The sequence below is a fragment of the Rhamphochromis longiceps genome, linkage group LG17 (assembly GCF_057381845.1).
Source record: "Rhamphochromis longiceps isolate RC_006_pf linkage group LG17, R_longiceps_female_GT1.1, whole genome shotgun sequence".
Taxonomy (NCBI): Eukaryota; Metazoa; Chordata; class Actinopteri; order Cichliformes; family Cichlidae; genus Rhamphochromis; species Rhamphochromis longiceps.
The window spans coordinates 34633963-34661794 of NC_140573.1; the positions used below are offsets into that span (position 1 = coordinate 34633963).

General features: G+C 39.7%; 1 protein-coding gene across 2 annotated transcripts; it reads left to right on the forward strand.

Moving 5' to 3' along the window:
- Positions 1–27832, forward strand: lrrc17 (leucine rich repeat containing 17). 2 transcript variants are annotated; one of them, XM_085386496.1, is made up of 5 exons: positions 1–412; positions 9270–9622; positions 10538–11024; positions 19348–19503; positions 24277–27832. In XM_085386496.1, the coding sequence occupies exons 2-5, from the start codon at positions 9350–9352 to the stop codon at positions 24717–24719; spliced, it is 1359 nt and encodes a 452-aa protein (XP_085242622.1). In that variant the 5' UTR covers positions 1–412; positions 9270–9349; the 3' UTR covers positions 24720–27832. The 2 variants fall into 2 exon arrangements, with proteins under 2 accessions (XP_085242622.1, XP_085242621.1); XM_085386495.1 differs by having other exon boundaries at positions 9273–9622.

Below are 27832 nucleotides of genomic sequence, written 5' to 3' on the forward strand. Positions count from 1 at the left end.
ACATGTCTGTGTGTGTGTGTGCATACTGCTAAACCAGACAAAGCCTTGTAGCTCCTTCGAGAATCAGTTTTACATTGCTTGCAGTCTCTCTCTCTGTGTCTCTCTCTTCACACTTTCAGTACAGTCTAGCTGAGTGGGTGAAAAGCAAGGAGTTCATGAGAGAGAAAAGGAGAGAGAGAGAGAGAGAGAGAGGGAAGGTGAGAGAGAGAGAGAGAGAGAGAGAGAGAGAGAGAGAGCAAGCGCAGCCACTCATTCGTCCCTCACTCCAGGCTCTAAGTTTACAGGCAGCCAGGCAGATTTTCTTGGCTTGGATGCAGCGCTCATGACAGGATTAGGAGCCTGGGATACAGGATCAACCGGAGATCTGCAGGTTCTAGTGGATGAGCCCAGGTCAGATTCTCACCCTGCACAGGTAGGAAAAAAAATAGTGCATCAGACCTTTATATATAAAAGTTTGCAACCTTGGGATTGTTCAAAGTGTATTTCTTTAACAAAATCTGATTCTCCAAGTGTTAACAAAAGGCCACAGTGAACCAGTTAAATCATAAAGTAAAGGGTGCAAAGTTGCAGAGTTGACTTTTAATTTTAACAGACATATATTACTTCCCCTTTGTTTTAACCCCTTTGTTCTTTAGAAATTACAGGGAGTTTAAAGGCGTGCACTAACAATGAATGAAAAAACTCTGTCAGTTTTCATTACTTACTAAAGGATTGATAGTAAGAGAGTCAAAGACAAGTTTTGGCAAATGCAGAAGCAAAATTGAAATTCTGGATTGAGTGTCAGACACTAACTCAATAACAACTCATCACAAATGTGAAGCTTTGAAAGGGCAGAAATGAGCAACACACAAGTGTGTAGAACATGCAAAATGCAATTAAAACTCATAAACAGGGAGGAGATTAGAAAATCTTTTAAAAAATAATTTCAGCAAAGCTCTCTCTTGTTTCTTGCTCTGTATTTGTTGATTTGTTGAATTGCTGAAGTAAGCATTCTTTCCACTATGAAATTTTTAGCTGGAAGTGCTGAAGAGGTGCCAAGTTTATTTTAAAATGTGCGTGTGGGCGGATGGGGATCATTGTCGCCAGAGATTAATTTTGAAATCTCTGCAAAAGCAGCAAAAGAGAAAAAAAAACAAAAAAAAACAGGAATGAAACATCCAAGTTCTTGTTTCAGATGCTTCCTTCTTATGTTATGTAACTGGCTGGTGGTCCCGCTCACACTGCTGCGACAGATTGAGCCGAGCACCACTTCTGCCAGGGAGAGAGGTGAATTTCTTTTCTTGGACCCTCTTTGCACTGTAAGGAAGAAATTATAGATAGCCACGCCCTTAGAACCCTGTTGTGTGCTACTTCATGTTCATTGAATGCAGCCGGTTCTCTATCTCGTTGAAAATGAAGAAGGACTGCAAGAGAGTTCAAGGAAATGGCAAAAAACATTCACATTTTCAAAAAGCTTGATGTTAGAATATTCTAAAGGATCCACACACTGCTGCACAGATTGTGCTGTTTTCTCGCAGGTTGCTTATATTTGATTATATTTGCGCATGTCCTTGCAGCAATATGCACACACAGATTTACGTGCCCTCTTTTAACTGAAATTCCAAACGTATGCTTGGGAAGTGGGAGCAGTGTGTGGTTTCACCCTGAAATTCTTCAGGGAGAAAAGGAGAGAAGAGAAACTTGGTAAAGTTGCAGGTTTACTCTGATTACAAAGTGCATTGGTGCCTTTTAGTAAAACTTCCTTCTTCTCAGTCTTGTTGCAGTTACATTTAAATAGAGCACGCTGGGGTAAGAACATGAGTGGGAGAACTCTGTTTGTCTTTACCGCTCAGATGTGTCTGGCACCAAACCAAAGCTGGGTGGTGGGGGAAGGCATTGTGCATGCGTTTGAACTCTGTTAAACATCTTGTGTCAGCTTTTGAACTCCCTTTTAAAAAAAAGTAGACACTGAAGGTTGAGGACATACTATGTTATCAAACACCGCAAAATATTGCATAATAATAAGATAAAGCACCTCCCCTGCTCTTTGTTTTTTAGGATGGGTGGTGGTGGTAGGGTAATGACTCCATAATCTTTACTTAAAGCTGGCCATTTTTCCCGTACAGGAGTTGCACAGATGCAGCTGGACTCTGGCCACTCTCAAAGGTGACCAACTGCTGATTTTGGACATGCTTTTGCACGTGTTTGGATTTCAAAGTGTTCTAGAAAGCTGTTTCTCGTGGGTCTTGCAGGGGGAAGACACAAAGACAGGCAAAATGGCTCGTTTCTGTCAGAAAAGTCCTTCTGCTGTTTGCTTTTGTGAGCGGGGGCACCTCTGACCCTCTCCGAAACACTCAAGCGTTCACTTTCTGTCTCCAAACATTTCTTTCACAGCACTCTCAGTTTTCCTCCACTGCAGAAATGAACTTGTATGGTTTCAATTAGGCTCTCAGGGACGTGTGAGGGTTCTCTCTTGAATGCTTTCTACATGCGCAGCATGTCTGTCTCTGTTACTGTCTCATCCTCTCCTTTAGCATTAAGGGATTATTATTATTAGACTTCCCTCCCACTTCTGTTTTCTATACATTCCCACTGTCTGCACTTTTATTCTTTCCCTGTCTTCATCTCTCTCTGTTTGGAGTAGCTTGTCGGTAGGTCTGTTAAACAGTTGCACTTGGGCATGCAGGAGAGTTAACCCAAAGGAAACAAAGCAAGGTCAAAGCAAGGGAGGCTTTCCAGTGTATTAAAGAAGAAAAGTCACCTATCACATATAAGCTCACTCCTTGTCTATGCTCTCCGATTTTCTGTCTTTTTTTCTTCTCTTATTAACTGCCTGACTTACCAATTGATGGCTTCCGTGTGCATGCGACTTGGATGGAATTTTTACATTTTGTATTAGTAGCTAAGCAGGAAAACCTCATTCTTGTTTTTACAGCCTCCCCTTCTTGTTCTCACTTCTCTCTCTAACACAGTGGCCCTTGTGTTTCTGAACTGTTTCCCCTGGCGGTCTGAACTCTTTCCATACCAAGTGGCCTGTCCACTGTTACCACCAAGATCCTCTGTGGTCGACCAGTGCAGGTAGCCACTGTGCAGTCTCAAGGCTTTGCTGGCGATATACTGTTACACTAATCACTACAATTTTCAGGGTTTATTTTTTATTTTATTTATTTTTTTGCTTTTTAGGTACGCCCTGCTTCATCATCAGTCTGGAAGTCATTGCCGTGGTTTTGACTTGTCTTTTCATCATTTGTAAACCAGCAACAGCGCTCTATCCTGATTATGTAATATCCCTGCAGTCATCGAGAGGTCACCGGTGGTCTGTGCTTTGACCCACAGATATAATCTGACTAGATCTATTACACGGGCACCCTTTGCTGTTGCAGTTTTCCCCCAGCTAGCCAGGGTTTTAACCAAAAGGCTTTCTTCTTTGTTCTTGGCTTAACAAAAACAGTGACACTTAAAACCAAACAAAAAATATCTCCTCTTTGCCAGCAGGAATTTCCCTTTTGCTGATGTCACTTTTTTTGGTAACTTAAATTTTGCCTTTGGGACTTGCACTTTCTTCCTGCGGTTTCTATTTAGTCTGAAACATCTTTTGCATCTGGTTTTCGAATAAACAAGCAGCCACCATCTGTATTTGTCCAAACTGCAGTCAGTGCCTCTTCCTGATGTAGGTGGTATGCGATGGTTTTAGAGGCCAACCTGTCTGCTCTGGTCTACTGAGCCCAAATGGCCCATTTGAGCCCACACAGACAATTCAAGAAACATACACAGACACTCAAAGACAGAGCATGCTCAGGCATATGTCTGCGGGTGTCTGTTGTATGCATACTTTGCTATCTGCTTTATTATCCAGTACTGACAGCCCTAAATTATGTGTATATTTTGTGCAGTGTGGGTACTACTGTACATATAGTCAATGAATCACTTGTATCTTTTCGTTTTTTGCACAATATCCATTTTTATTGCAATGCTGTAAACTTTTATTACGTTACTATTACACTACTAGAGATTCCTTGAGAGTAATCATACAAATATTCGCATATGAACACAAATCCCTAATACCTTATTTTGTCTGGATACAGAAGATGTTGCATTTAAAGATAAACTCACAAGACACTCAATTTGCTAGTATCCTTTAGTCGTTGGACGCACTTCAACTCTTCATGGCATTAATTCAACAAGGTGCTGAAAACATTCTGCAGAGATTTTGGTCCATGTTGACATGTTAGTAACACACAGTTTTTGCAGATTTGTCAGCTGAATACCTGTTATTCAAATCTTCCACCGCATCCCAATGGTACTCTATTGGATTGAGACCTGATAACTGTGTCAGACCATCTGAGTACAGTGAAACCAATGTCATGGTCAACAAACCAGTTCGAGATTAAATGAACACATAGTACATTTTTTGAGTTACTGTTAACTTCCTATAAGAGTGATAGTTCTCCTCTGAAATCAACAAGGCACTTTTTCTGCCACTTATTGCATATTTTCCCTGTTTTTCGGGCCATTTTCTGTAAACTCTAGAGAAGATTGTGTGGGAATATTCATAAATCAGCACTTTCTGACATGCTCAGACCAGCCTGTCTGGCGCTAACAAGCATGCCACGTTCAAAGCCACTTAAATCTCCTTTTTTCCCCATTCTCATCCATGGTTTGAATGTCGGCAGGCCAGCTAGACCATGTCTAAATGCCTAAATGCATTCAATTCCTCCTGTGTGATTGGCTGGTTAGTAATTTGTGTTAAAAAGCCACACAACATGTGTACCTGACAAAGTGATTGGTCAGTGTAGCATAATTGGTAAAAACCATCCTGGAGAGCACTTCACAGAAAAATGTAAGAGAGATTACTGTAGAAATGGATGACATTTTCGGCCTTAATCCCTGTCCAAAAAATCAAGCTACTTTTAATTGGTGCTTAGTTGGGGTCAGTATACACTCAGCTTGGGTCTGGAGATCTTTCACTTATTGCTTTATTATAACACGTTACTTTGGTAGGTGCTTGAAGGCATTTGATGCTGTGTTCTCAACAGACCAGAGCTGTCTCTGGGCAGGGTCCAGTTTGCACTTCACTGTCACTTTGTTGTTGTTATGTGAAATATTTTATGATTCATATGTGCAAATGTCCACACCCTCTGACAACATCTCATGCGTGAACTAAAATTGGGCAATTGTTGCAATGCAAATTAAAATCCAATTTGATTTTGATCATATGCTTTTTGTATATAATCAGAGAATGCTTAAAAACTGAGACTACAACAAAAGTAATCTCACTGTTTGATTAGTAACTCTAATTCCAATACTGAAGGTAGGAATGGTTGTGCGTTCACGGCATTACAGATGTATGAATGTAATATGAATGTTATAATCTGTTAATTTTTTATGTGTTACACCGAGCGCTGCTCATAAAATGACATAAGGTAAAAAATAATAGGACTTTGGATAAGGCACATTAAAGCTGGTTTAGCAGGGAGACAATATATTCAGTTAGATCAACACTCCCTGCAAACTGTCCCCAAAACATATTCCTCAGACTTGGGTATTTATTCAGCGGTTTGTTTTCATTTGTGTCGACAACTTAAAGCTCTTTTGCTCATCTAAAGACTGCATGCATCAATTGTCTTATTAAAAAGTTATTGGTTTCTTTGAAAAATAAATTCCTCACAACTGAGCCAGAAATGCAAAAAAGTAATTAGCAACAAGAAAAAAGAAAAAAAAAAAACCCTCAAAGAACATGCTGTATCTTTATCGTTGTAAAGTAACCCGGAGACAATTAAATGTCACTCTTGCTAGCAGGCAGGACTTTTGCTGAACTTGTGGATACAACTGTGTTCCAGACTGGGCACAGACATGACACTATCCACACAAAAATTATGAACAAAAAAATGAACTATGATTAAGGTCTCTGAGGCAAAAGAGAGGACTCGAATTCTTTGCAGAGGTTTATTTTCACGTAGTCAAAACGCAGGGACACGTTGCTACCACATTTTACGTCTAGACCAAACTCTATTCTTGTTCAGGACAGATGTTATAGTGGCAGGAAAACAGTCTGTGTGATATTTAGAGACGCCCCTGAGGATAAATGGGCCTTCTGTAGATGTTCTAAGATGGAGGGAGAGTTTTTTTTTTCTTTTTCTTTGACCACTTTGGGTTGGCATACACTGACCAGTGGTAGCTGGAGTGGGAAATAATACCAGAGTGGAAGGACTAAACTAGTCTGCTGTGGCCATGGGGCTAACCAAAGGGACGGGTTTAGCCTGAGTGGGTTTATTATGGTCACAGCTGGAATGTGTGCTGGATAATGTAGAGTGACTATGCCAATAGTTGTCTAGAAGCTTGATAACCAGATAAACTAGATAAAAAGAGAGATAGACCAGCACCACAGTTACATATATAAATGGGTAGGTATACATCACAAGTGGGTTTGACCCCCTTTTCTTCATGGCATAGATTCAAAAGCTTCTGGAAATATTCTTTATAGATTTTGGTCCATATTGACATGATAGCATCTGCAATTCCTGCAGATTTGTTAACTTCACATCTGTTATGCAAATCTTCCATTCCACCACAGCCCAAAGGTGCTCTATTGTGACATGGCTTGTTATCCTGGTCAAAGTATCCATCACAAGATCAGTACACTGTGGACATAAAGGGCTAGACATGTTCAGCAACAATACTTAGGCTGTGGTGTTTGAATCATTCTCAGTATTTTATGGGGCTCAAATATTTTCACCAAGAAAATATCTTCCACACCATTACCCCACCAGCAGCCTGAACTATTGATTCACGGCAAGGTGGATCCATGCTTTCATGTTTTTTATGCCAAATTTTAACTCAGCCAACAATGTCACAGCAGAAATTGATACTCATGAGACAAGCCAACATTTTTCCAATCATCTGTTGTCTAATTTTGAGCGAGTGAGTGTGAACTGTAGCCTCAGTTTTCTGTTCTTAGTGGACATGAACGGCACCCAGTGTGATCTTCTGCTGCTGTAGGATGTTTGCTTCTGGGTTCAGTGATGCCCTTCTGCATAGCTTGGTTGTAAGCAGAGGTCATTTATATAATATAATACAATTATTATTATTATTATTATGCCAGTTTAAATGGCTTAAACTGAAAGCACTTACGTTGGCAAATACTTAAATAGTGATACACAGGGGATGTGTCTGGATCTCCTCAACAAGTCTCTCTGTGCTTTCAACCTGAGTCTAATCTAGTCTGGACTTTATACGTGGCACAAGTCTCTCATTGTGTTAAAACATGCCACTCATCAGCTTCATAAACATTTACCACAGGATCTATAACATGTTCTCTTGCTTGCACACTGGCACATAAATACATAGAAAGAAGAAAGACAGGCACAGTTAGGCAGATAATGTTAGGTAGTGACTTAGAAGACCAATTCATTAAGTTCTTCTTGGGTTTGGAGAGACAGCTCGCTGGAAGGGAATTGCTCCATATAATGGCTTCAGTGAAAGAAACTGAAGGTTTATGTTTGCTTCATTTGATTAGAGATCATTTGTAGATGGACAGAAGATTTCTCAGTGAAGTGCAAAGTATTTCCCCAGATACATTCTCAGCTGTTTTTGCTTGTAGCTAGCTACATGCCCTGTCTGTTCTTCACAATGGAACGACACCATCTGCATTGACAGGCTTGTTCCACTGTATGAGTCTGAAAGACGGTAAGAGAGCTGCGGTTTGGTACAGTTGGCCTTAGTCAGCACACATGTGTGTCTGTATGTGTGCGCGGGGTGCACGTTGGCAGACCTGTCGGCCTCCCCCTCTTTTTTTCTTTTTGGCTCTGATAACACAAGGGATTCATGACTCATATATTTTGGCATGAAATGTGCACACCCATACACATGCGCATATTAACATAGCCAGCAGGCTGTGAGAACAACCAACTGTAGAGTAAAAAAAAGACAATTACCATCATTATTAGGCAATAAATAATAATATTTACAGTCTTGACATATTCATATTTGCACCTGATGACAGTGTTGGAGTTTGACAGTGCAAATGGCAAGAACAGCAGACCAAGAAACAGACATACAGGCTCTATGTGGTTTTAAAAGAAATGGTTTATTTGGGAAATTTGGTAGGCTGCTGTAAATATGAAACTACAATCAGCCTTGTTTGCTTAGCAAAATGACTGGAAACCAGTAGAAACAGCTTGCCTGCATGTGCCCTGATATTTAAAAAAACAAAACTGCTTACATTACCTTTTAAGTTCACTAATTAACACGCCACATTTTGGTGGTTTGACCTATATAGTAAATGGTGTGTGAACAAACCGCAAACTTGTGGCTTTACATGGCTTTTTATGTGCAGTACTACATCCAGGCCAGGTTTCTGTGGTTCTGGATGATCTTCACTAGTTGTCTGGGAACCTGACAGATAATGAAACATATATTGTATTGTCAAACTGTCCAACTAACACGTACATGTGGCAGATATTTATACACATAACACACTTGTTACTGTATCGAGCACTCTTGGTGTTTTTAGATAAAGGAAAATAGCTCTAAACACATGAAACTACATGATTTCAAATGCAATACACACACACCCCGACCCTCTACTTTATAACACAAACAATTCCTATATTATAAGGAGAAAAACTGTGTTTAGAAGATCTTGAACATTCAGCTTTGTTTGGCTGGAGGCAGAAAATAAAGAAAACTGAAAGAAAAAATAAAAGAAAACTGTTATGAACACACATCAACCTCGAGACATGTCTTTTCGTTTTTTCTCAAAAACCCCTTTTCCACCCCCACACCCCATTTCTGCCCACTCCACAATCACTCAGCTTTCCCACTAATTCTTTCAACATGTTCAGCATTACTGCTTTAGTTGTTGCCAGATATTGACAGATTGCCAGATGTTGACAGATATGCTGTAATAAAGCAGATACTCTTTATCTGTGTCAACTTCTCCTTTATGTTGCACATAAATGCACACAATAATGTGATGTCAAACACTGACATTTTCATGTTTTCTATTCTATAAAAGCATTCAATGCAAAGTGCTCATGAAGATTAAAAAAAAAAGTGTGATACTCAGCAAATGGGTTCAGGTAATCCTCAAATTCCTGGTATAAAGAGTACTGAGGAAAACCTGCATATGGACCAGGAGAACATCCAAACTCCACACAGTAAGGCCCAAGATGCAGGTTCTTATTAAGGACTCTCTTGCAAATCTTTTAGGATTTTGTGAGAAGTTTCCACTGAAGACCTTTGAAAATTCATTTTCTTCTCTCCCTCTCTTCCTCTGTTTGTGCCACCAGCAGTGACTGACCTGTATCCCTTCCTCATCCAACTTCCGAAATTGACCTGATTGCCAGGCTCCATCCTCTCCTCTCCTGTCATGCATCTCCTTGTTTCCCTCCTGCTCTTGCTACTCCTTGGATCAGCGGAACCCCGGAGAGGCCCTCGGTCAAAGGCTGTGGAGAGGGGCGCACGGGGCCATGTACGGGGTAGAGGCAGGCCCGGCATCATGAGGCGTCAAACTGAGGTGTGCTTGGAATACATGGAGTCAGGAGAAAAATACCTTGACTGCCAGGATAGGCAGCTGACCACTGTGATGCAGGACTGGCCCAAAGATATCCACCACCTACTGCTGGCGAGAAATAGGATTCAGGTATTTACAGGCAGATTTCTGTTCACCTGGTGCAAAAATAACAACTGATGTTAATTACAGCGGACTGGAGATCTTTTTTTTTTGCAAGAAATTGGGTTCTTTGCAGCAATTAAGCCTGAGTTAAGTATCCATAATCTATTACTCTCTATGCTTCAGATGGCTTGTTGATGCCATGAGCATCTGTGCACCAGTTATTTGGGAGCAAGATCAAAGACAGACTTTTCTTCCTTATGTGTGCAGCTTTTTGCATGTCTGAGCAAGTACAGGATGTTTATGTCGCAGGTGCTGAGAGAACTGAAACAAAATGTTAGCCTGCAGGTTAATAAGTGGAAATGACTGAGCAATAGACACTGATGAAAGCAATGAAAACAGGTATAACTTATGCGGGAAGTCTTCGGCACTTTGTTTTGGATTTAAATAGGATATATTTTATCATTTAAAACATCTTTAACATGTATTTTTTACACTAAAAATATGTAATTTGAAAAGTTAGATACTTGGAATTACAGATAGAGAAAACTGATCCATGCTGTGTCTTTCACCACTTGCAGCACTTTGGGTTTACTGTTGCTGTTCAGAAATGGTAATCTTAACATAGTGCACCACTGTATTTTCCAAATGTCTGACATCTGGCTCCAGCAATATGGGAATTTTAAACTTCAGGCTCTGAAACAGTTGCCTATACATCAGTGGGTAATGCCACAGTAGTTATGGCCATTTTTTATATAGAATCTGTGGTATAACATGGGGTCAAATGGCCGTAGGAGGCTAAATTCCTACAAGCTGCAAACTGCAGACGATTGAAGTTTTTTAGTACAGTAAAGATAAGAATAATGCACAAGTAAGCTGATGGTAAATGCTACCATATTGTCCAGAAATGCAAATAAAACAACTCAAGTACATCTCTCCTTTCAGGTTTTGAGGGACAACATGTTTGCTCAGTTCACCCAGCTGAAGAGCTTGGATCTCCAGCAGAACCGCATCTCCAGGGTGGAGGATGATGCGTTCAGTGGCCTCTCCCAGCTCAAAACCCTGCTCCTCCAGCACAACCAAATGACAACAGCCTCCGAGGAGGTCCTGCTCCCCCTACCCCGCCTTACTTATCTCCGTCTCTATGACAACCCGTGGAGCTGCCTGTGTCCCTTGGAAAGCTTGATCAGAAAACTGCAGCTGCCAGGCAACCGCAACTTGGGCAATTACGCCATATGTGCAGAGCCTCTTTCACTGAAGGGTCAGAAACTAAAAAAGTTGACTGTAGACCTGCTGTGTGAGGAAGACAAGGGGCCAGAACCTGGAGTTGTAGAACGGCCAAAGCCTCCGCCAAAAATAAGGAAGCCAGATGCCACCTCCATGTGCCGCACGTACATGTTTCCCAAACCGCTGCTGGACTGCAGCAACAAAGGTGAGAGATTGTCAAGTTCTGTCTCTCTATATCTTTATCTATACATTGTGACCTATTCTTTAAATCTGTGTCTTCTTGCCTTGAAATCTGAGGCAAGAAGACACAACTTGGATGCCATTATAATATAAGTTGACGTATGCAGGTCTTGGTTGGGGCAGCAGAGGTTACCTATTAGCAGCATTGCTATGAGGATGCTGATTTGTCCAGATGTTTTAGAAGGACTGGTGTGAAGGTTTGTGCAGAAAAACTTGGACTAAAAGCACCTTATTAAAAAACTCATTTACAGAGTTTGTTATGTTCAAATGTTTTTTTATTAACTGTGAAATGGGGGAGGGGGGGGGGGGATATTTTTTTTGGACGGTGAGCATTATGTACTGGATGGGGAAGTTGTGGTTAGTAAGACCACACAAAAATCATCTTACATCCAAGCTTTATTCTTGGAAATGTGGTGAAAATAAGAAAATATTACCATGTACTAAACTGAGCTGGTGAAACATAGTAATCTTTATACTACATGTTTGTTTGCCTGTTAGAAAAGTTGCATTTCAAATTAACTACAAAGTACTTTATAAGACTAATTAGATGCTGAGTAGCCCAACTTTACATTTACGCCATAAACGCAACACAAAGAAGAAGCCATGTGGGGAGTAGGATGTGATTATTTTCTTATCACTGACAAAGTATCTCGAGGACTTCACTGAAAGAAAAGCCAGGGTGCAGTACATAGAAAATTATGGCATTTAACAGTTGTTTTCACTAACCTGTCAATCCGATTTAATTAATTTTCTCTAATTGAAGGAATGTTGTTCTGGAATGTGACTTTGACCTCGTGTATCATCCTAGCTTTAGTATATTGATATAACTTTTAGTCAAAGTTAAAAAGACATTATAGAAAAACACAGATGTTTATTATTAGTGCAATAACAGAAAAATGATCAGCTTTAATTAAACTAAATGTAGGAATGAAATAAACTCTGACAAAGAACAATTTCATTGTTTCTGAATCAGACAGTATTTGTCCAATTTCAGGTGCTTTGCTAAACTTGGCCGCTTCTTTGTTGCAAACAGATAAACTGCTGTGAGAGGAGTACTTCATATGAAAAGGCACATTTATTAGCTTTGCTCAGCGCTCTTCGGGACACAGTCCTGCTTATTTGTTCATTGAAATTAGGCGCAAGAGTTTTTTTTGTTGAATTATGTTTGGATTATAATCAGGCGGCAAGCAGAGACGTGTTTGTTTTATTAGCAATTTCTACACTGGCTGTCTGAGCCTGGCTGGGCGCTCTCTTCTCCTTTTTCAAACTCTTGCTCAGTAGTGGAAAAGTTAGGATTAAAAAGTAAGGTTTCATATATATCATACATGTACAGGTTTTTGTGTGAAGGCAGATGTCTTTATCTGATCAGCCAGTATTTTAGGCTTGTTCTTGTTATTACCCATCATGTAATGTGACATTTGATGAGTTAAACTTTTGCAGTACTATGAAAAAGTATTTGCCCCTTCCTGACTTCTTCTTCGTTTCTTTTCTTTTTTCTTTTTGTGTGAATTTTATAGGATTTTTCACATCATCAAATAAATATTAATATTAGACAGACCACCTGAATAAAAGAAAAAAAAATTGCAATGAAGCCAATGAGTCTTTGACATCGCTGTAGAGGAATTTTGGCCCACTCGTTTTTGCAGAATTGTTTTAATTCAGCCACATTGGAGGGTTTTTGAGGCTTTGCAGCGTTTAACATGTGGGTCATGCTAAAGGTTTCTTTGTTTTTCTGAGCCACCTTTTCTGACCCCAAAACAAAATGAACATTTTGGATTGGCCGAGTCAAAGTGCAAACTTAAAGGCATTTGAGATGCTGTTGCATGACCTTCAACAGAATTCCTCCACAGCGATGTGAAAGACTCACTGCCAGTCATTGCAAACACTTGATTGACAAGGACTTGTGCTTACCAGTTTTTAGGTTTAGGGGCAATTACTTTATCACAGCACTACACGTGCGCTCTAAACTTTGCAAATATAGTCCAAGTTCTCACCCAGGTTTTCACATCTGGTTCTATCTTTGCATTAAGCTGTCACTATGAGACTGTTGTCATAGTGACCCCAGTGTTGCCTTCAAAAAGACAGATGGCAATTTCTGAATTTGTGCAGATCCCTTGTGGTTACTTTCATGTGGCCTCTCCAGTTCCTCTTCTATCTTCTTTTTGTTGTCCTCTCACCATCCATTTAATTTAACACACTGTTTAACACACACTGAAACTCTGACACTTTCTGCGTCCATTATTCTGACCAAGTCCCACATGAGGATTTGAATACATCTATCAATGGCGAGCTTGTATCCTCCTGAGAAAGCAGTCTTTCATAGAGAATCGACAAGCCAAAACCACACAATGCAGCTTCTGTGTTGTAAGGACTTGAAGAAGCTTTTGCATATTTTCCTAATTATTTTTTTTCTACAGTAAGACATTTGAATATGTTCTTTATCTGAAGCATCATAAGGTTTCTCTGTTTTGCTCACAGGGTGAACATCCCATCCATCTCTCCACAACTTTCCTTTTTTATGCCCAGTAATGGTTCTCCCCATCCTGCCTCTTTCTAAACCACACCGCACCATAAAAGCTGTATGTGTTGTGTGAATATTCCTTAATATGGTGCAGCTGTTGTGCATGACAGTTAATTCCTGGTTTTGTGCTTTTGATTTGAAAGGATGCCCACGCTGCATATTTACTTCTCATTTTGTTCTTTTCCAGCACATGTGTTTTCATTTAATAGTTGTATTAGCCGTGTGAAATCTAATCTAAGCATTACACTTACATGATTTCCCCCTAATCGTTTGTCTATTTGACAATCTAAGTGCTTAGAGTTTTCTTTGCTGTAATTCAGCCCAAATGAACTACTGTTGTAGTGTCTTGATGCATGAAACTAGCACTACTGAGGTCAGTTTCTTGACTATTAATATGGAAATTGTCATGACCAACAACAACCACTGATCAGAGACCACTGATCAATGGCCATTCACACAGGGTTGTGGAATTGCTGCAATCATAACATTGTAAGATGCTGTGATTCCTTCAATTCAGAGATGGTCTTTCCCTTTTTCAGTAAACGGCCTCCTTGATTTCTTCAACTAACCTGTAGGTGTGAATAGAGTGCGGAGTCTTGGTCTGATGAGTTAGCTCTTTTGTGTTTTGCCATGCACTTCACCAGAGGTTGTGGGGTTTTCCCCGTTACTCTGTGGGGGACCAGATCCTTGGGGTGGACCAATTTTTGGCACAGAGTATTTTGGTGTTTGAAAGCCACAGGGACACAGTGTCTCTGTGGCTTAAATACTAACAAATCTTAAATACTGATCTGTATGCATTGGTTTATGTTACACATCAACTTTTGAATCTTACAGTCTAAGAAGGCTAACTTGATATTTTGGTTAACTTGATGTGTTGGTCCACTGAGTTAATGTGACCAGTGAACCGTGGTATATCGTCAGATTTGATTTTCACCCAGGTGTCATCCACATACCTGAACCAATGATTTGGTGGTGTTCCAGGGTAGGACAGCAGAGCCCTCTTTTCCACTTCTTCCATGAACAAGTTGGCCACAGTGGGTGAAACTGGGAAACTGTTGTTTGCCCATGTTTTGGGCTGACCAGTTTTTGTAAAAAATGTGGAAAGAAGACAGTTCCAAAAGCAAACACACTTGGTCAGTGCTGAGAGTGCTCCTGTTGTTGAAGTTGAGGTCATTCTGTAATTTCTTACGAGCTGCGTCCACTGCTTCAGTAATGAAAGATGTAATAACATCCCTTTGTCAACAAAATCTAATGTCTTTTGGATGTGGTGTTTAGAGCTGCCTACCAACGTGTTGAGAATTGAAGCCAGAAACTTTGAGATGTTATAGGTGAAGATGATGGGGAAGGCATACTGTAATAAAAGGATAGAGTACAAATAGCACAATGTATCTCCAACTGCCACATCTGTAAGAAAAATAAACATACAACACCTGGAACACAAACTTTTGAAAATGCACAGGTGCATAAATCAACAATATACCTGTGTGTGTGTGAGTGTGTGTGAGTGAGTGTGAGAGAGAGAAAGAGAGAGAGAGTGTGAGTGTGTATGTGTGTAGGTGTGTGTGTGTAGGTGTGTGTGTGTGTGAGTGTGAGTGTGAGAGAGAAAGAGAGAGAGAGTGTGAGTGTGTATGTGTGTAGGTGTGTGTGTGTGTGTGTGTGTGTGAGTGTGAGTGTGAGAGAGAAAGAGAAAGAGAGTGTCGAGTGTGAGTGTGTGTGTATGTGTATGGGTCTTTGTCACGAATGTACTTGAAAATGATGGTTAGAAGCCACAAAAACGAAGCCCGGGAGCCAGAAGCAGACAGAGATGGATCGGGGAAAACCGGGCCACCCGCAGCCCCCAAGAGTACTGAAGACCTAAGGCCAAACATCTTCACCCAGCAGGAGAAGGAGGGATAAGTAGACACCCCCCTCAGGTTATACAGAGCACTGTGATTATATTGGTTTTAGGGCCATGATGTGATGTTAATGCCCATTTATCTACAGTGTCTTAGTAAAGTCCTTGGCCACTGTTATAAGAACAGTTTGAGTTCTTTATAGTTTGCTTCCAAGGACCCACACTATCTTTTAGTTGTTAAAGTACTCTTGAGCAATAGCTCTTCTGTGTTTTTCACAGGCTTTTAAGGTTTTCCTTTGGACATTGGCTGCTTTTTCGCTCATTTTTAGTCCAGTCTTGGTACATGACCATTTTCAGAATGTCTGTCAGGCTGAGTAGCCTGACAGACATTCTGAAAACTCATAAAAAAAGCACCCAACTTGATGGATGAACCAGTGTTGTGTCTACGCATAACAGAAACCTTAACTACACTAGAGTATATAAAATATTCTAGGAAGCCCCATCACTTCTGATATTGTAAGATGTTATACATAAGCCAGACGTGTTAAATGAGAGCAAAAATCTTCCATCTTTTAACAGTCCCCCCGCCCAACATTATAAATCTCATGATGATGCTCAGAAACCCAGTTTTATGTTCCTAGACATTGTTTTCAAAGCTGCTGTTACAGCCGGTAAATCATAGATTTCAGTGGTAACAAGTGCTGTGTAAAAACTTGGGACATTTGACATCTGAGTAGGCAGCACAAAAATGAGTCATTTGTATATGGTGACTTGGCTGCACATACACCCACACTCATAGCACTGTTATAGCTCTCTATGGATCTCGTGGATCACAGACAGCGGGCAGATCGTTAGCAGAAAAAAAAAAGACCATATTTTAGGTTGAGGAGAAGTTGCTGTGGTTTCAAGGGTCCTGACTGCAATGTTAACTGTTTACCTTTTGGGAAACTTTTTTACTTTTTCACACTGGGGTGAAACGGTCACAGAAGCAATCAATGTAGCATGGGAGGAGCACTGAGTTGGTCACCGTCATAAATATAAAGTAAACAGAGTTACTAATAGGTTTTCCACTTAATAATAATCTCAACTCTGTTGCTAAGGGTTCTGAATAGACTAAGATTCATTGCACTGCATATCTGTGTTTCTTTCTCTGCCATGAAAGCATTTACATTTACAATTTAACAAGTAAGGTGCATTTGACCTCACATGACATGTGGAACCGAGAAAGGCCCATCCTAATATATAAACTACTTTATTGCATCCTAGTGCTACTATGCAACACATAATACTGCCTAACATAAACATGTGAAGTAACCTTTTCCCCTGTCAAAAGTGGGGTGTGCTTCCAAAAAAGCCATAAATGGCTGCTTACTATTCACTATGCACAGTGGACCCCCTGTAATCACATCAGCACTGTAAAAAATTAATGGCTTCACTTTCTGCTGTCTAAACAGTATAAAAAGGTTTTGCAACACGTGCTCTGAGTGAGTTCAGTGTTTTTGCACAAATTGAATATTTGCTTTGCAGGAATGACTGAAGCGCTTCATGATATTTTATGGAATCTGAAGCCAAGAAAGAAAAGACTCTGGCTACGGTCCGGTACTTCACTCCACATATCTATTTAAATCATCCTTAGTGCTAGCACATAAATAGTAGAGTGGGTTACACAGATAAATTTCCAGATTGATGCTCTGCACTCCTACTAAATAATGTAAATAGCTTCGTTCTTTGTATTGAGACTGTGTAAATACTGCATTTACTCCCTGTGTTCCTGTGTTTAACTAGTATTAGTTGTACTAATACAGGAACCTCTATGCACTGCATTGGTGAGTGGCCACGTATATTAGTGCTAAAAAGTTATTTAAAGTTGGCCTGTTGAAGTGAACCAGGTGATTCAACTTAGACTACAAATAATAGATTATGACATCTGTGAGAATTTAAAATATATATATATATTTATAATGGATTTTTTAAATAGATTGGGTTTCCAAAAAGGAAACGTTTTCTCATGCAGCTATAAAGCATGAAGTCCTTTTAAAAAAAAGAAAAGTCCAAGAGGTACAGCTGTTCACCGAACTAATGACTTCAGCAGATTCAGTGAGAGCCCAGTGCAGTGATAAATGACTTTCACACTTCCTGACCCAGGTCCTTCCTCCGTATCTTCCTTCATTCATCTGTCTCATCAGTAGATACATGTTAACAGATGTTAAAGCAGGAAAGTGCTTAACACTTTATCTGCCATATCTGTGCCATGAAAAAAGTGACTCCTGATAAAAGCTTCCTGAAACTTCCTGAAAACACAATTATCTCCAAAAAAGAAGAACAAGCAAATCGGTCTCTGCTCACCCAACACCGTAGCTCAGCTTTTTGTTGAACTTTTACTACCCAGAGGGAAACATGGACTTCTGGTCACAGACACTACTGTCACAGCTGAATACACAGTGTAGGCGTAGGTCTTTATTTATGGTAAAACACCGAAGACCACAGATGTATCTGTCTTTGCAATGGAGGATTTGCGTTTGGCTCGGAAAACTGAAGTCCGATTTCTCACAAGGGAATCAGGAAGTTTAAGTCTAATGTTGGAATGACCGCATTTCCCTTTCCTAAAAAGCTGCTTTGACAACATTTCAGACACATTTACACCTATTGGCAGGCTGGGATTCCCTTTAGGTTTTCCAGAAGAAAATTTCTCACCACATTGGACTGATAACATGTGCTGGAATGCTCTCTGAAGACAATTTTTGCTTCCCTGCATCACATCACAAAACAATAATCATTACACTTCCCGAGTCTGTTGGCTACATCTGTGTGTGTGCTGCATGTGTGTGTGTTTTCTTGGAGTCTGTGATGATTAATGGCACCATGCCTGCATAATAAAACCAGCTATAACATCTGTGGCAGTAAAGAGTACAACATCTGCGCTATAAATGTGTCCATAAGCATACTTCTGATGCAGCCTGTGTAAATAAATACATTCAGGAAACATCTTTGTATGCTTTGCCACACACATTTCATTCATGATTTTACTTACAAATCTACAAAAAGTTGGCATTCAATACCAAAGCAAAGCATTGTTTAATTATGTCTTAGGCCACGCTTGCTGCCTATGCACACTTATGTTTCCTCCAGTCTATTTTGCTTCACAAACAATCAGCTATGATCCTTTTGATGATACAGGTTGCATGGGCCACCTAGTCTGTTTTAAACAGCGCTACAATGTGATTGGCACGGCAGATGGGACTTCCAATTTAAAAGATATTCATGATGTTGCCCACCATGACAGGTTCAACAAATCTAATGACTCAAAAAACCACAAAGCCACAAAGTCTAATCTGTGAAGGCTTTGATCCAAAACCTCCAAAAGGTAAACTGTGATCAGAGAAACCTGAATCTATTCATTGTTAGTGCCGAACATACAGGTTTCAGCCTTTTATTTTCAGTGGTTTTGTAGTGACAGCGTCAAATCTTTATTTCACCTCCCCCATCACGGCAGGAGGAACATTTATAAAATCTACCTCCGGTGTGGGACTTTAATTCAAAACTCCAGAGAGGCTCTGTTATAGAGATTGCGATACGTAGGACGCTTTGACTGTTTAGTGCATTACTGACTTCAAAGACAAGTATGAGTGTGTGTGAGTGATGCCTCCAGTGTAAGCAGAAAAGAGATCCCTCTGGCAAATAAGTGAAATGTTGTCATACATGATGTCCCCTTTGACTACATCTTGAAAATGTAAAAAGTTGCACACAACCTGCAAACCATCTTGAAGCCATAAAGATGCAGACACATTTCTGTCTGAGTTGAAGAGCCGGAAATGTTCACACCCTCTGTTCACATATCTTTTTTTTGTGTGCACTGATGATAGTAAAAACTTTTGTCTTTCAGGTATCATGAAAGTTGAAGGCCTAATGTTTCTGAACTTTTTCTGTCTGCAGATTTGATTAGCATCCCACCTGACCTGCCATCTGACATAGTGAGGATGGATCTGTCCAACAATAAAATAAAACATCTCAAGCCAAAACATTTTGTGCTGTCCAAAGACCTCAAACTTCTCAACCTCAGCAGTAACAACCTGCACCATATAGACACAGGTAACAGAAGCACCGCTCACATATTCTCTCTCTCCCACACACACATGTGAATCTGAGCACTCGTATCTGGATATCCAAGTATTTTGTGTTGTCACAGCACAGAAAACAGACCCAACTGCACAACTCAGATAGATAAATTACATTTTTAAGGGTGGTTCAATTCAATTGTATCTATATAGCAGCCAATCACAACAATCTCTTTAAGGTGTTTTCTGCCAGGGATTAATAATAAAAAATAATTAAATACAGAGTGGTGTATAAACAAAGAGATTTAAAAGTGGTGAGTGAAGAAGAAATGCTCAGTACATCATGGGAAGCCTCAGCCGTTTAGGCCTATTGCAGCTTTTCACAGGAGCTTTTGCAGGATTCGGGGTCACCTAACTACACTACCTGGCTTGGATTTAACTAAGCAAATAGGTACAAGCCTCATATTGGACAATTACTGCATGGGGGATTATCTTTCAGCTGGCAACAACTTATTTAACCCCAACTGGTGCAATGAGTTCTTTCTCATTTCATAAACAACCGCGTCGAAAGACACATCTCATGATCGTGAAAAAGATGTTAGTGTGTTTGAGAAGGGTTAAATCATTGGCACCAATCAAGCTGAGAAAACATCTAAGGAGATTGCAGAAACTACTAAAACTGGGTTAAGAACTGTCTAGTGCATTATTAAAAAGTGGAAGGATACCCATCATCAGAAAAAAAAAAAGTAGAACTCAGAGCTAGGTTTAATAGTAAACATGCACAAAGCGAAGGGAACTCAAGGGATTGGGACTGAACAGCTGTGTAGCCATAAGAAAACCACTAATCAGTTTGGCAAACCAGGAAAAAGGGCTTCAATTTACTAGGGAGCATAACGATTGGACTCTGGAGCAATGGAAGAAGGTCATGTGGTCTGATGAGTCTAGATTTACCCTGTTCCAGAGTGATGGGCGCATCAGGATTCGAAGCAAGGCAGATGAAGTGATGTACCCATTGTGCCTAGTGCCTACTGTACAAGCCTGTGGGGAACGTGCTATGATCTGGGGTTGGTCAGGTCTAGGTTCAGCAACAGTATGTGGTCCCAGAAGGAGGTCTGACTATAGTGAATGACAAGGTTATTCCATCAATGGGTTTTTTCTTCCCTGATGGCATGGACATGTTCCAAGATGACAATGCCAGGAGACATCATTTTCACACATGGATTAGCCACCACAGAGTCCAGACCTTAACCCCATTGAGAGTCTTTGGGATGTGCTGGAGAAGGCTTTGCGCAGCGGTCAGTCTCTACCATCAGTGCAAGTTCTAGGTGAAAAATTAATGCACTGGATTGAAATAAATCTTGTGTCATTGCAGAAGCTTACCGAAACAATGCCACAGCGAATGTGTGCCGTAATCAAAGCTAAAGGCGGTCCAATGATTTTACCATACCTATGATATCATATAGATGCTTCTAGCTCTTGAGAAAGTGTTTTTTAATCAACAATATAAATCAAAGGTTTGAACTTTTACTTCTGCTATTTGCCAGGCAGACGTACTTGTGATAGGCTGCATTCACTATCGATAACTTGATAGCATTCTTAGCAATATTTTGAGTTCTGCATCAAAAGATTTTTTTAAATAACTCAAACAATATTTGTAGGCTTTTCCTAAAATAAGATTCAAAAAGCTTTTCCCTCTAACTTGCATTTACTATGCATCATTAATGACTAAGACCATGCAATTTCATATTTTAGTTACAATAAGCCAAGAAAAACAATAATTATACTTGACTACATTTTTGTAATGATAACAAGCAGAAATTCTGGCTACTCCTTGAGGGCAGGGGCAGGACAACCATCCTCTTTGCCTACAGATTCTCCCACAGTTCTCTATTCAGGAATGTCTTATAATGTCCCACTAGAGGATTAAACTCCTTGAACACATTGTGATATTTCACTTTTTTCCCTCAAGAAATACTGCACAATTATTTTTTTTTTTTTATTTAAAATTTATTGAGATGAACCTGAGAAAGAAGCACATGTGCCACTCACAGGGAAAACAGATATCTGTGATTTATTAGAAAGATGTTGTTTATCACCTCATCTCTAAGCCTCACTGGCTTGTGCTCAGGGTTCATTTTGAGGACATCCAAGTCAATCAAAATGTGACATATTTAAAATTGTGAACAGGTTCATGGTACACACTGGGGAAAATGTGGCTAGAAATTGCAGTGCAAGCAAAATGATTGAATATGCAATGAACTTGCAATCTCATTACCTTTGAAATGGCTGTTTTGAAGACAGGGACCAGGTCTGTGACCACTCGCAGTTAGCTGTTATCTTCAAAGCAAGTCAAGCAAGTCAAGGCAGCAATAAAATGGCAATAAGACGGAAAAAGTCTGCTGCCAGTTTCTGATTAAATTTAATCAAGTTGCCATTTACATATAATAGTTGCTGCAGGACAGCAATTTAACTGCAAAATGACATAGCTGCTTGTCAACCTTGACCTATAATGGCTATCAATACATTGATGGTTGTTGCACGCTCAACCACTGGGCAACCAACCACTACAACTACTCGCAACTGGCCTCAAGAGGCAAAAAATTGCAATGTAGTTTACTTAACTGCATTGTGACTGATTTATTAGAGAGTTCCCAAATCCTTTCCTTCCTTCAGAGGCACATAAATGCTTCTTTCCTTGTTTATTTCAGCAGTTCCCAAAATAATGTAAAATTACCCTATAGTTCATGAGAAAAAAAACCAATTTTTATGGAAATATGTAACATTGGACATTGACATGGACTAGATGAGAAAGTATTCGGAATACAAATTCGACCTCAGAAATAGAGGAGTACCATTAAAAAGTGAGAATTCATTAATCTCACCGAGCTAATTATGTGCGAGTCCATCCCTTTTCTGGCAAAGAGGGAAATTCAAAAAGCTTCATTATCCTGCAACAGCACATGCAAACAATCTACTGTAGCTCACCCCACTGTGTCTAACATTCTCTGGAAACTCAAACAGAAATTCAGTATAATTGTGAGAGCTTGTGATTGCCAGTGGCATGTGGTTTAAATCCCCAAACCCTCTTTTTAATCATGTCCACATTCAGAGTATATTCAAAAGAAAAAGTTGTTTATTTATGCTTTTCATGGGAAAGGTGGCCAGAGAGAAAAGAAACATGAATGAAAATGCAACATAAAAAAATCTGGCACATTGCATCAGTGTTCTCTTATTTGTGTTACTTTTTTCATGGAAGTCTTTGGCAGATTGTTTTGGTTTTCTAGGCCAGGCAAAACCCCAGAATAGACAAAGCAGTAATTTGATGGTCACAGGATAATGCAGTGCACTTAAAGCCTAATTTTCCTAATTTTCCTCAGACTAATAACTTTATATCTTAGAAAATGTAAAAGGAAAGGGTCCCACCCAAGGTTAAATAAATAAATAAATAAATAAAAGTTCATAATAGTCTTTAACTAAGTCAGTTTATCCAGCTGGCATTATTTCTGTGTTATTGCAAGTGAAGTTTCAGTGACCGGATCGCGACTCTAAGTTTAGATGCTTAGATTAGGATCTCTTGAAGAGCATGGAAGAAAAGGTAAGTGTCCCTAATAAACAGTTTAGCCTTTAGGAAATGTGCTTCAGACTTTCTGGCAAAGTTGGATGAAAGGATTCATGTATTTCAGTTCCTGGGAAAGTAGCATGAATGTGGTCATTGTGGCTCCAACAAGCACATGAATAGTATCCAATTTGGGAGAGCCTCAAGCCTCATGAGTCCAGAGATAAGACATGGGAGGAGGAGGTGAAACGAGCATCCCTGCCCCCTTTATTACACTTCCTTCCTCTGCTATAGTTTCCTCTGTCTGTGTTGTTCTTGGAGATGAATGTTCATAAAGCTAATGTAGACACTGAAAGAACCTCAACACCCAACCAAACCAAAAAAAAAACTTTTTCAGTCTTCCTTTTCAAGTTCCCAATGTCATGAATTTCCTCCTTCTTAGTTCTCTACCTCCATACGTTCCTCCCCCCCTTTCCGCTCTGTAAAGATCAAAGCCTGGCCAAAGGCTGGGGAGCGTGAAATGGTCTTTGCTGTCCCATTACTCCCACTGAGAATGCATCCATGGGCATGCACGTGCACACATTAGAAAATCAGACAGCTAACAGTGACTGGAAACATTTGAGAATATCAGCAGTCACCTTTTAAATCAAAATGTTTGATTTTGCGTGTCATGAAGCCCAGCTGAAACCCAGTGTCTATACAGGGAAACTGGCCTCGGCAGCTTGCACATCTGGAAAAGCACCGTCAATACTGAAAGGTTTTAGAGCAACGTATGCTCCTATTCAGATGGCATCTTTTTCAGGTCTTGCATATTTTAAGTAAGACAAGGCTAAACTTCATACGTCATGAATGGAATCAGCCTTTCACCAATTGAAAAAATTTGGCACAGCATGAAACCAAAAATGTGACCTAGAAGACCCAGGTATGTTGATAAGCTAGAAAAAAAGCTAGAAAAAAAGTTTGCGTTGTTTTGCAACTTTTATGGAACTGGGTTATAAAAAGACTTGATTACTTGATTATTCTTAAAGATAATCAATCAGTCAACAATGAACTAAAACGGTCCAAAAGCCAAAAAATATGTCAAAGACTGTGAGAAACTATGGTAGAGTTTAAACTGTGGCAATTTCTTTGTGTGTATTTTTCTTCCTTTTTAGTCATTTTATTCTCTGTTGAGTCTTAAATTGCTCTTTAAACCTCATGAATGCCAACAGAATGCTAACTAATTTAGTTTGCACTTTTCCCTGCTCCCAGCTGCATTTGCAGGCCTGCTGTACCTCCGTGAGCTTGACCTCTCCAACAACAGTCTCCAATACTTCCAGTACAGTGTACTAGAGGACCTCTACTTCCTACGGAAGCTCTCACTGGACAACAACCCGTGGTTCTGCGACTACAACATCCACTACCTAAATTACTGGCTCAAGCACCATCCTGGCGTCCATCACACTGGCTTGATCTGCTCAGGGCCGCCTGAGTTCAAGGGCTGGCGTGTCGCGGATTACGTCAAGACCTACAACGGGGAATGTCCTGTAGATAAACAAACAGAAGGGACAGATACAGGACAGGGGGCACAAGAACAGTCAGAAAATGACGCACAGAAGCCAGGGATGGACAATAGTGATGGACAGGGTGCAAATCTTCCACAACACCTGAAAAAGGCGGCACCAAACAAATTTAAAATCATCAGGCTGAGCTAAAATGCAGACGGCTCAGAGGACTGGTAGAAACGTATACAATAAGATTGAAATGGATGTCTGAGAACAAGCTGAACGATGGCTTAATAAAAGGAGGAACTCTGTTTTGTGGTAAAATCCATTACGTAGGCTATTAGGGATAAAGCTTCCCTGTTCTGTATGGGTTGCAGAAATACCTAACTCTATCACTTTTCTCTCTTACAGTAATTTTAATTTTGACTTCAGGATATACTTTTTTTTTCTTCTAAAAAGTAGTTTTTGGTCTTTTGGTATTAACGTATGCTTTTGTCTACTTGTTTTCAGGAAATAAAATTTGTTGTTTTTTGTATTGTTTTTTTCTGAAAATGTGTTTTACTATGTGATCGAAAATTTCCAGATACATTGCAGGTAATGTGTCAAGGATCACAAATGATTATTGCTAAAGTGTTCCATATTCCATATCATTAGCTGCTTATGGTGGGGGGGGTGCTGGAGCCCATTTCAGGCACAGGCACAGAGAAGGGTATCTAAACACCACATAGAAACTCCCAACACGATAAGAAGGTTCTTGCTGTTTACTGATCGCCACCGGAGACTCCCAAGCAATGAAAAATTATCCATACAATGTAATACTGATCAATTTAAAAGGTACCCAAGAAGCTTAAATTTATAATGTTTTTTTTTTTCTTAAATACATAACATAATGAGTCCCAAGACGAACCTAATACAATTTAATGTTCTTTTTTTTTTTTTTCAAGGACAAGGCACATTAATCACCATTAGTATAAATGTGCTATTTTTTGCCAAATGGCTCATTTTGAGTTGCTGTTCCTGGGCCAGATGTTAAATTATCCATTAAAGGGCTGTAAAACATAAAAGAACACAATTAAAGGCCATTAGAAAATAGAGGAAGGAAAAAATAAAACAGGGTCAAAACTTGAGAGAATGGAGCAGGTAGCATGGAAACAATGCTGTGCAATAGTCTAGGAAAATGGGAAATGTGTGTTTGCTGAAGTCTAGCAAGCTTTAAAGTCAGTATTTGGTGTGATCACTGTTATTCTTCAACACACCCTGAACTCTTATAGGAAAAATTCTTGAATTCATAATTCCATCAATTTAGGCAAGATTTCCTATACCACTGAAATGCAGCCCCAAACCATCACAGAGCCTCCAGAGTGTTTTATAGATGGCTGTAGACACCCCTTTCCTTAATTTCTCTGTGTATAGTGATTATTTCAGGCAGAAATTACAAATTTGGATTTATCCCTCCATAAGATCTGTTTCCAGTGAACTTCAGTTCAGTGCTTGTGTAATTTGGCATACCTCAGCTTTTTCTTCCCGTTTCCCTTTCCTAAGAAAGGATTCTTGACAGTCATCCTTCCACCTAGACTATGTGAACTGAGGCTTCAGTGAAAAGCAGATGGATCAACTGAAGGTCCAGATCCATCTCTCAGGTCCCTTGTTAGGTCTTTACTGGACTGGACTTTATTTCTTAAAGGCATGGCTGTCAGATACTGTTCATCTGTTGTGGATAGTTTTATACACCTACCACTTCTTTTCTCCTCCAGTTGTCTAATTTCATGGTTTTTGGCTTTGGGAATCACCTTATTATTGCAAAATTACAATTTTATGACTGTTGATCTGTGTTATTGTTGGATTTTTTTTTCCTGGATTCACCCAAAGAAATGGGAACAAATGTGTTTGTGATAAAGCCAGCTAGTAACAAAATGAAGTAAAGATATATAATTTAAAAAGTTGTTCTTTGCTAAGTTGTCTGTTGCACATAGACACAACACTGGTTTGCCCTTAAACCTAGATGCCTTTTTAAGCTTGAATGATTCATAGGTCTGTGTTAAATAGTTTGACATAAAAAACAAACAAACACTTTTCTGGTGAGAAACAAGGACTGGATTGAAAATGAGTGAAAAAGTACCACTTTAAAATATGGCTTTTAAAAGTCTGGTTCCTTTGAGACAAAATATAAGGAATTGATGAGTGGCTCAAGACTTTTGCGCAGTACTGTGTATAACATAAAAAGGAGTCTGGAACAAACAGCAGAGTCAGTTAAACCATAATGACATAACAGCCCTTTACATTACAGATGACAAAGATTAAGCTAACTAATCAGACAAAACTGACTAAAAGGAAAGGAAGTGAGCACCGATGATGGCAATCTAACTGCTTTTAAACCAGACTGCGTGCAAAGAAATGATAATCCAAGCAATAATTCATTCTTAAAGAATAACTCACAGACTGGATCAAGGAGAAAAAAAATACAAAACTCACATGTATTTATAATTTGTTGCTTGTCAGATGCAGCACAATGTTACTGATAAGGGACCAGGCTACACCTGGATGGTCTTTTTAAGCACTGGATAACCAAAACAACAAACACTGATGATCAGCATAGCATTTGTTACATTGCTTCAAGGCTGGTGTTTCAGTGAGGTCTGCCAACTTTGCATCCTGGTTTTGACCCTGTCAGCTATGTTTAGAGGAAGTAGTCTTGGCGTGGTTCTGCCTTTAGGCTAATGAGACTTTTTCCTGCCTCCTGGTTTTCATATAAACTTGGTTAATTGTTTTTAGTGCCCTGACAGATGTTCCAAATAACCTTAGTCTTTAAGTCAATAAACAATCAGCCTACCTCATGCACAATGTGTAACAGCACAGTGCCATCTTGTGTTAACTCATAAGGAAGGCACCCATTCAGTACTCATCAGTCCAGCCCTTCTCAGGAAAGTTCCCCTATAATCGGCTGGGAACTTAAAAGCAAGTATGAATTACTGTATGAACTGTGAACTATATTAATTTCTGGTGAATGTGGCCTTCTTAGTCTCAGGATCCCCCTCATTAACACACTAAAAATAAGGACATATGTTGGAAAAAAAAACCCAACCTTCAGAAAATTTCACAAGTGCAGACCATGGTGCATTAAAGGCAGTTTCATTTTGTTCACAAGCATTAAAGCACAACAAAGTGCAACCTCTCACAGACATTTTTAAGCATGTAAGATATCATTATCCGTGTATCTTTTGTATCTTAGAAAAAAACAAGGGCTTAAAAATGACATTATTCACAGTGATTTGGCTCATAGCAGACCCCCCTCTGGACTTTTTCAAACACACTGCAGCAGCAGA

Coding starts and splice junctions, on each gene's coding strand:
- lrrc17 (XM_085386496.1), top strand. CDS start 9,350: ATGCATCTCCTTGTTTCCCTCCTGCTCTTGCTACTCCTTGGATCAGCG. Junction 9,623..10,537: donor TGGCGAGAAATAGGATTCAG/GTATTTACAGGC, acceptor CTCTCCTTTCAG/GTTTTGAGGGACAACATGTT. Junction 11,025..19,347: donor GCTGGACTGCAGCAACAAAG/GTGAGAGATTGT, acceptor TTCTGTCTGCAG/ATTTGATTAGCATCCCACCT.